The sequence below is a fragment of the Mustela nigripes genome, chromosome 10 (genome assembly GCF_022355385.1).
Source record: "Mustela nigripes isolate SB6536 chromosome 10, MUSNIG.SB6536, whole genome shotgun sequence".
NCBI classification, from domain to species: Eukaryota; Metazoa; Chordata; class Mammalia; order Carnivora; family Mustelidae; genus Mustela; species Mustela nigripes.
The window spans coordinates 43,107,236-43,116,624 of record NC_081566.1 but is presented as its reverse complement, the minus strand read 5'-3'; the positions used below and the strand labels follow the sequence as shown (position 1 = coordinate 43,116,624).

Genomic DNA, 9,389 nt, shown 5'->3' with positions numbered 1-9,389 from the left:
GATTTAGAGACTCGCCAGCCTCTCAGTCACCTTACATATAATTGTGGTAAATCCTGTTTCTTGAGCTCCTTTACCTGATCCCAAGCCCCTACGTCCCCCATGCACCCTACCTGGCAAGTTAGGAGGGCAAGCCGTACTTTCCCCGTGGCACTGGCAGACAGAGGAGTGCCTAAGGTTGGGGACAGAACGGGGAACCAGATCTCCATGGCAGCCCATATGTCTAGCGGGCTCTCAGCCATGGCTAGTCCCCTCGCTCAGAGGTCTACTGTCCCCCCAACACCCGCCCAGCTCTCCCTTCTTCAAAGCAAGCAGCCCCGGGACCCCACCCTTCGGGTGGCCTCAATGGGTTCCATTGTCCAAGAGGCTCTTTGGCTTGACCCCAGCCCTCCAAGCGGCAGGACAGCAAGCTCAGAGAGGGGTCTCCCTTGTCCCCTCCTCAGCCTTGGGGGAGCCTGTGGGGCAGGGGCCCCGCTGAATGTGACCTATTGTCTTCGGGGTGGATTTAGGAAGTGCCAAGCTCCCATCAAACAGCTCTGCTCCTCAGGTAAAACAAAAAAAGGGCTGTTCATTTAGGAACTTTTCCCCCTTATCTCCTTTTCCTATCTCCTCAGGCTTAGCTATGGTGTAGTGTTCAAAACCACTTCCCCTCAGAGCCAATCAGAAGCCGGGGCTCACCCCGTGGCCCTGAGGTAAAGTTATTTATAAACGCCTCCCTGGATTATTTGAGCAGAGCCCTTTTGCACACCTCGGAACACCTTTCGGCTCCTCGCTCCCCAGACACCAGACACACCTGCAGCCCTGCCCGGCCGGCTCCTCTCACCCACTGGTAAGCACCCCTCCCCGGGCCTCCGCCATGGGGCTGGGGGTCTTCCCTTGAGGAGGGCAGGCAGCGGGGACATAGAGACGAGGGCTGACAGGAGCCCACCGGTCACGGGGTAGGCTGTTGGTCAACCTGAGCCCATGTGGGAAAGCCGCTGGGGCCCCCAAGTGTGAGAGCAGCCCCCAGTCCTTCACCTGTGAGGGGCCCCCAGGGTCCTTCCTTGCATGGAAGGACCTCAGCTGTGGGGCAGGAGGCTTGAAGGGGGCTGGTGGGAATGGAGCTCTCGTGGAGGTCTGCCAGACCCCAAAACAGAGTGAGGGGGAAGAGCTAGCTCCTTCCCAAGGGCCGCTTTCCTTCGCAAAGGAAAGAACAAAAATATTGGCTCTTCCTCGGAACACCGGCCTTTGAAGTCGCTGGCTGCACCGCTCCCCTCTTTTCAAGTCTTGGAAGCAAAAAGCTCTTCATGCTTGGCTCGCTGGCTTGCTTCTGTGTGGCTGTCTCCCCCTCCTTTTGCCCCCCAGATGTTCTCTTTTGCTCACTCACCTCTCCACCAGCTCAGGGCGGCTGTATGGGCGGCGTGGGATCCCACCTGCCCCCATTAATCCTGAGAGGTTGGAGGAGGCGGAAGGAAGGGAGCTGGAGGATTAGGAGAGGGTCAGCAAGGGCCCAGCTCCATCGGGTCGGGGAGACAGGACCCAGGGGACCTGGTCCCAGGCAAATGCTTCAGCACAGGAGGGTAGGGGTGAGGACAGTGGTGTGGGCCATCTCCATCAGCACCCCTGCTTCCTAACTTCTCATCCTGAGGCTGTGAGGGGTCCCAGGTCACCCTCCGACGGTGCCCCCATTCCTCCAAATCAGCCAGTGAGGTCCCCAGCCTAGGTCAAGAAATCTTTTCTCTTTCTAGCATAAATTCCCCACTTATCCTTGGCCCCATCGGGTCTGAGCCACCAGGAGGAAGACCCACTTTCAGAGTGTGCCCCTCGGCTGGGACAGTGCCCCAAGGGGGGCGAACTAAAGAGAAGTTTATCCCTGCTCCATGGCTTCACTCACACGGACAACCCTCTCCCAGAGCCTCACAATCCTCCCCACTCCCTCCTCACACCCAGAGCCCCACAGTCCTGGTGTTGAGAACCTGGCAAAACCCTCCTTCGGGGCCGCATGGGCACCAACACACACGTCTCCTCCATCACCATAATGGCCTCTTCCGGGTACTTCCCAGGCCTGAAAGACTGTTCTAAATGCTCATCTGGATAAATCCCTAGGGGGCAGAGATGGACTCTTTCTTATCTCTTAATGTCTAGAGCCTTCCCAGAGACTGACACATCGTCGTGTTTAGAGAGTGTGTGTTGAACTGAACCAAACTGACACCGGCGAGCTCCTTGAGGGAAAGAGGGACCCGTTCTGTGTGGACGAAACTCTGGACTCCTTGATCGAGACCAGCAGGGTCCTTCGCTGGTCTCCTTGTCCATTTGCCCACTTCCAAGTAAGACTAAGCCTCCTCTCCTTGCAGACCTCTAGGAGTCTATTTTAAGTGTCTGTATCAGGGAGCCCATGACCTTGGTCGGGTCTCCCTGCTGGAAAGTGCTTTTCAGAGTCTGACCCTGATCCCTTTTGCTGGAGATGGTTTCCTTCAGCCAGCACCCATCTCCGTCCCCAGCAGGGACAGCAGAGAAGGAGGGGAGAGTGGGCGTAGAGATAAGGAGTGGGATTTGGGGCTGGTAACTGTGAATCTCTCAGCTGCAAGTGTCCTCAGACAAGCCAGGGGACAGGAAGGCCACTCAGGGACATCTCATCTTCCCCTTCAAGTGACTGATAAGAAAAATCATGCCAGGGTAGAAAGGGGGTGAGAAGTTTGCCCAAGAAACATGGGGACAATAAAATAAAAGGATATTGATAAAAACACTTTGGAGACCTATAGCCTCTATACCTTCACCTCTCCTGTCGGGGACACAGTCCCCAGCTGAGACGCCAAGCCTCCTATCCCATCCCCAGCTCCCACCCACCAGCCCACTCAGAGATGGCTCCTTCCCTGGGGGTCCCGCCCTGGATGAGGCGGGAAGCAAGCAGCCGCTAAAGCAAAGAGGAAACCTCAGAGTGACCTTTTCTTTCCCAGAACACAGTGACCGCCCAGGTCGGGACAAGTGATAAGAATGCCAGGGTGAGCTGGCCATGCCGGCGCTGCTCCCGTGCCTGCTCCCGTGCCTGGCACAGGTGGTCATCCAGGAACCCCCCCCCCCACCCCTCCCCTTCCCCCCACCCCCAACACACAGCGGGACTGAGGAGGAAGTCACCCTGGGCCACAATGACAGAATCACCTCCAGACCTGACCCAAACCCCACAGAGGGCTTTTGGCCTCCCGGCTCCCTAGATGTCCTGCCCTCATGTAAAGAGATGTTCTGCTTTTCTTCTCACCAGTTCTGGGAAATCTGAGACGGACAAGGTCATGGAGAGGGAAGGGGTGGCCTGGCTGTGGCCAAGGAAGGAAAAGAAAGGCCAAGAAAGGCAGAAGGACCTGCCCGAGGTTGCAGAGAGAGGAAGAGAATCCTCAGAGTAATCAAAGCGGTAACAATAAGGACACGCTCAGAGTCTGTTGCACGCTCACACGGGCACCGTTCCAAGCCTTTCTACGCATTAACTCGGGCACCGTGCCCAAGCCCATCTCTGCCCACAGTTTTGTACAGATGTAGACAGACCCAGTTAGAAACGTGCGGAGAAGAGATACCTGTCGGCTTTCTTTCGCATGAATTCACTGCAGGGGGGAATTAGGATCCTGATGAGGGGCCCCAAAGAAGCCCGGGAGGAGGGCTACTCAGCCCATACCGCCCCACACGTGGAGTCCATTTCCCCTTTGTTCCCCACCAGCTCCTTAGCGCCGCAAAACCCCTGAATCCCCCTTGCCCCAGATGTGACCCCATTTCCCTGCCAAGCCTTGGAAATTGTCCACACGCCCACCCCTCCTACCCTCTGCATGCCCTTTCCTTCTGGCCCTCTACTTCCCTTAAACCCCACAGCTCTCCCCCGCCGCCCCCCCCCCACCAGGTCTCTCCAGCAAATCGGGACCTGCCCCTCCTTCTCTCCACAGAGCAGGAGGCGGCAGGGGCACCCTTTTGTTCCTCAATATTGTCACATGGCACCTGCCATTTCTCCCTGATCCGGTGGGGGAGGGGAGGCGCAGAGGGGCTGACACTGTTTGACAAGAGGCCGGGCTCCTTGCTACACACCTAGGGCAACAGAGCCCTCGACTTTTTTCAGCGAGGCTGACATCACTCGGCAGGGCTGCGTTTGTTTAACCAGGGATCAAGTCTTCTGTCCCCTACACCTCTCCCTTTCTTGCTCCCTCTTTCACCTTCCCACCCCTAATCTAGCATTGCAGGTGCCCTCTCCGGGGGTCCCTGGGAACCCCTGCCCTCTCCAGAGCCCTTGCCTCCTGCCACTTGGCCTCTCCCATCCCCCCTCTCCCTCTCAGCCCACAGAACTGGCCCAGGGATGAAGTAACCCCCCTCCTAAGCCCCACCCCACCTCAACCCTACTCTTGGAATTAGGAAGTAGGACCGGGCCACCTCCTCACCAGGAGCTGGGGCAGCTCCCGTGGCTGCAGATTCGCCACACGGTCTGTCATCATCCTGGGAAAGCCAAGGGCATGAAGAGGCCATCACAGCCCCTACAGAGCTCTGGAGAGGAGAGGCAGAACCCGGGAGTCCTGCCTTGTCAGCTGGGGTGTTCCGAAAGGAGTACTCTGGAGGCCACTAAGGGACGACCCCCAGAAAGCAAGAGCAGGGTCGCCCCTGGAAGGTTGGGGACCCAACGGGAGCAGCTAAGATGGAGTCCAAGGCCCCCGTTCAACTCCCTATACCGCCTCCTGCTAAGACTCAGTCTCTTTATCGACAAAACAAGAAGATTAGACCGGCCTCAGGCATAAGTTCCCTTCTAGACAAAAGTTCTGGAGTGGAGCTGGCTGCTGGGTTCCTCTTCTTTGGTGGGGTACCCAGTCGGGATTGGGAGAGCTCCCAGAGCCTTCTCGATTTCAACACCTTATTTCTTGAATGAAACAGGCAGAGTGCAGGGGACCAGGCCGATTTTGCATTCCAGTTAAGCAAGGGAGTTTTTCTCCTCGGTTAGCCTGTGCACGCGGGGACTCCCCTAGCATCTGGTCCCCATCCATAGGAAGCCTGCCACTGGGGCAGAAACAGTCCTGAGTCATCCCCCTCCCAGAAGGATTTCCGCCACCACCACCCCCTTGCCTCCCTCCCTTCCCTGGAAGTGACCGCTGGGAGTAGCCAAAGCCAGCACTGGTGTGCAGACTGGAGGGGCTCAGATCAAGGGAGGTCAGCGGAGAAGAAGAGATCCTAGGCCAGGGTGGTCAGGAAAAGCTTCAGAGAAGAGGAAGAGGAGGAGGAGGAAGAGGGCACGGCAAAGAGGCGAGGGAGGGGAGGGGAGGAGCAGGTCTTAAGGCTGGGCTGGTCTAGGGAGGCAGAGTGAGTCAGGGCATTGCAGGAAAGGAAGAAAGTGTGGACAGAGCACAGGGGTACAACGGGGCCAAGCCTGTCGGGGACGGGGGGGTGGTTTCCTGAAGGGTGTCAGGGGATCTAGCCAACAATTCTTCCAACTCCCCCAAAACAGGGCCAGATGGGGAAAGGACGAACATGCCAAAATAAGGAGTTGGGGTTTGATCCACCTGGAAATGAGGAGGCTGAGGGTTTCTGATAAGGGGGTGTAGGCTGCAGCCGGGGAAATCAGTCAGAAGACTAATGCAATAGTCCAGGTGTGAGATAAGAGCTGAGGGGGTGAGAGACAGGAGGGACAGTGGAAAGAAATGGCAATGACATTTGGTGAACAGCTGAAGTTGGAGGCCGGGTGGGGAAAGAAAGGGCAGGGACATATGTGGAGGTGGCCCGGGTGACAGGGAAGAAGATCCCACGGAGGAACTGGGGAAGTGAGGGGCGCTGGGTTAGCAGGGCTCGGTGGAATCGGATGTTAACCCCCTCCCCCACCCACTAGAACTTAGAACCTTTGAGAGCAGCCTGGGAAGGGGCTTCAGGGGCCCCCCCACCACCTGCCAGGGGCACGGAGGCAAGGTCTCCCACCACCCCCTCTTCCAAGGGGCTCTCCCAAAGGGCTCTCTCTCTCTTCGGGTCCAGCTCCCCTTGAACTTCTTGGCCATTCCTTTGCAGACAGTCTGTTGGGTGGCCGGGGACAGACCCTTTCCTCTAAACCACAAGTCCTACTCCCAAGCCGGGCTGGAGCTCCGGTTCCTCTGGACGGTCATGCTCCTTACTCATCGGTCCCAGAGGGCCAGCCAGGGAAGACGCTGGAAAGCTAGAGCCTCGAAGCCCCTGGAGAGGGTGGGGAGGAGACGGGGGAAGGGCACCCACCTCACTGGAAGGTGGAGGGCTGGTTGTGTTTCCGTAGTCTCTCCCAAGACGAAGGAGGCACCTCCCATCTTAATCACAGGAACCATCACCGTTACCATCTCCTGGGCGCCTGGGAAGCCCAGCCACTTCGCACACGAGGTCTCATTTCGTCCTCACGGCAGCCCCCCGGGACGGTTATTACCCCCACTTACAGATGAAGAAACTGAATCTTTGAACCCAGCTCATTCTGGTTCTAAAGCAGGTGCTGGTTTTCTTTACGCCACTCTGCCTCTTGCTTCTCCCACTGAAATGCCTCTTGTGTCATTGCTCTTACTCATGTCTGCCCATGTCTTCTCCAAAACACCATTTATTGATTCGTTCCACAAGCATTCATTTGGTGAGGACGTACAGAGCGCCCGGCGAGGGGCTGGGCATAGGCACTGTGGGCAGTTTCTCTCCCCAGCTCCCTCCCAGCTGGGTATCACCCTGGGGGTTTGCCAGGCACCCCACCTTTGCTTGTAGGCTCTTTTTTTTTTTTTTTTTTTTAGATTTTATTTATTTATTTGAGAGAGAAAGAAAAAGAGAGAGAAAAAACATGAGCAGAGGGGAAGGGCAGAGGGAGAAGGAGAAGGAGGCTGCCTGATGAGCAGGGAGCCCGACGTGGGGCTCGATCCCAGGACCCTGAGATCATGACCTGAGCTGAAGGCAGAGGCTCAATTGACTGAGCCTCCCAGGTCCCTCTACTGTTCTGATGGGCTTCAGGGTCCCATGAGCAAATAAATGGAATTCACCAGCCCAAACTTCAACAGCTTGGGTAAAATCTTACCAATAATAGCAACTCACATTTGCCTTGGCTTTTGTACATTTTAAACATCCCTTTCTTGCCCATAGCTCATCTGTGCTCACAACCCAGTGAGATAGATATGTTACTCCCATTTTACTGACAAGGAATCTGAGGCTTAGTGGGGTGATGTCTGTTCCCGTTCACCAGTAAACCAGGACCGGAAGCCAGGTTTCTGGACCCTTGTTGTTGTTTTTTTTTAAGATTTTATTTATTTGACAGACAGAGATCAAAAGTAGGCAGAGAGGCAGGCAGAGAGAGAGGAGGAAGCAGGCTCCCTGCTGAGCAGAGAGCCCGATGCGGGGCTCGATCCCAGGACCCTGGGACCATGACCTGAGCCAAAAGCAGAGGCTTTAACCCACTGAGCCACCCAGGTGCCCCTCTGGACCCTTGTTAATATACTTTCCATCTCTGCCGTGGTCTCTTCCACAAAAGTCATTTACCATTTACCGACAAGCCCTATGCACCCAGGTTCTCCCAGAGGAAGCCAAGGGTTGTCCCTAGCCCCCTAAGTGGTTTCTCACTTTCAACCCCATTTCCAGTCTTTTGTCAGACTGGCCATGGTCACTCCACACTCCCCACCTCCTTCCCTCAAACCTGCCCTACCTCTTCCCTCTCCCTCCTGCCTCCAAGGTCCCCCCCTCCCAGGGGGTTCTCCCAGCTGCCAGGAGCAGGGGACAAGAGGAGGGACCCGTCGTTATAGGAAGGATGGGGGATGGTTCCCACAGGGAGCTCCTCTGGGCCTCAGGGGCCCCGGCACTCGGCTCTGCCCTGCTCAGCTCCTGGAACATCAGCCGCGTTGCGCAAAAAGCGAGGAGGAGAGAAACACCAGTACACAAGGGTGGGGGAAAGGTTAGGCCCAGGAAGCCGTGGGAGAGCCAGCCGGTTCAGACCATCCTGATTTCCCCAAACGCGCCATTATCCCTCTGGGAAAACCTGTTGGTGAAGTCCTAGGTGTCTCTTTCAAGAAGGGTCCTCTTGAGGTCATCTCAGCCATCCTCCCCGCCCCCACCCCCCGCCTCCAGGCAGGCCATTTTCTCGATTTCCCCCAAGATGACTGGCTGAACGGTATGAGCCTTTCTGCCAGGGAAACTGAGGTCCGGGGAGAGCGCCCTGAGGCTTGTGGAGGCACCAGAGCCTGGGGCTGGGGGCGGGGGACAGGACCCACGGGCTGATATCCAGCGGTGACTCCTGCCTTTGAACTCCCACCTCCTCTTTGCCTGGTGTGCGACGGGGGTGACAGTGACGTCACAGGGGTGGTGTGCCAGCCACGTGCTGGGCGCCAAGCAAAACAGCCGGGGCAAGTGTGTGCCTCATCCGTGCCTGGGAAGGAAGGCCACCAAAAGAAGTGAGTCTGGTGGAAAGACCTGAAAGCGGGAAGGGAGGCACCTTGCTGGGTGGGGGCGGGGAAAAACCAGGATAAAAGCCTGCTTGGCGCGCACTGGAGAGAGAGAGAGAAGGCCCGAGCCGGCGCCGGCCAGAGATGCCCCTCGTCTCCCCCTCCTCTGCCTCTTCCAAAGCTTGTCAATGCCCCAGACATGAGCCAGCCCAGGCCCCGCTACGTGGTAGACCGAGCTGTATACTCTCTCACCGTCCTTGATGATGAGTTTGAGAAGAAGGACCGGACGTACCCACTGGGAGAGAAACTTCGCCATGCCTTCAGGTAACATGGCCCAGAGCCCAGACGCCTCTTTCTGCTGCTCCCCACCAAAAATCCCTTCTGCACCGGGGTATGGCTCCTGTACCGGTACGGCTGAGACAGGGCTGGGGGAAGCCGTGGGGAGGGAAGGTTCTGGAACCCTGACTTTAAGATCCTACAAGCTCTCCTGGACTGACACCCACACCTGGAGTGGCGCCGGGGGGTGTGGGGGGAGGGACTAGCAGCCCCAGTTCCAGAAGAGCTGTAGGGCATCTCCAATCCCTGGCATGAGATTCTGCCGTATTCTCTGTCCACTCAAGTCTCTCTTGGGTTCTTAAGGGAGCTCTAGATGGGCGTGCTACCCCAGGGGCAGTGGGGGCATCAGAGCCCTTCCTTTAATGTCCTTTCCCTCCTGATCAAGACAAATCTGTAGCCACCACCCCTCCCTGCCCTTTGTCCTCTTTCCTGCCTAGATGTTCCTTCCTTCTGTGGATCCAGAGATGGCCCAAAGGCAGCCCTTAAATTCCTGGGCTTTCCTACAGGAGCCCTACCAGGATACAGTCCTTCCAGACCCCCGGGCTCTTTCCACTCTCAGATCTCTGGCACCGTGCTGGGGGGCAGCAGAACCTCACCTCCACTGGCGGGGTGGAGGGGCTTCATGAGATGATCTCTGCTCATCCTGCAGAAACCCGAGGCTATGAGCTTCACCTTCCCTCTTCCTACAGTCCTGGCAGACTT

At 57.2% G+C, this 9,389-nt stretch overlaps 1 protein-coding gene across 1 annotated transcript in view; it reads left to right on the top strand.

Annotated features, from left to right (window-relative positions):
* The first annotated feature begins 730 nt into the window (after positions 1–730).
* SLC26A9 (solute carrier family 26 member 9) overlaps positions 731–9,389 on the top strand; it is a 28,828-nt gene continuing 20,169 nt past the window's right edge. The window contains exons 1-2 of the mRNA XM_059413268.1: positions 731–826; positions 8,533–8,675. Of these exons, the coding sequence (XP_059269251.1) occupies positions 8,551–8,675 (125 nt within the window). The 5' untranslated portion in view covers positions 731–826; positions 8,533–8,550. The remainder of the gene's footprint in view (positions 827–8,532; positions 8,676–9,389) is intronic.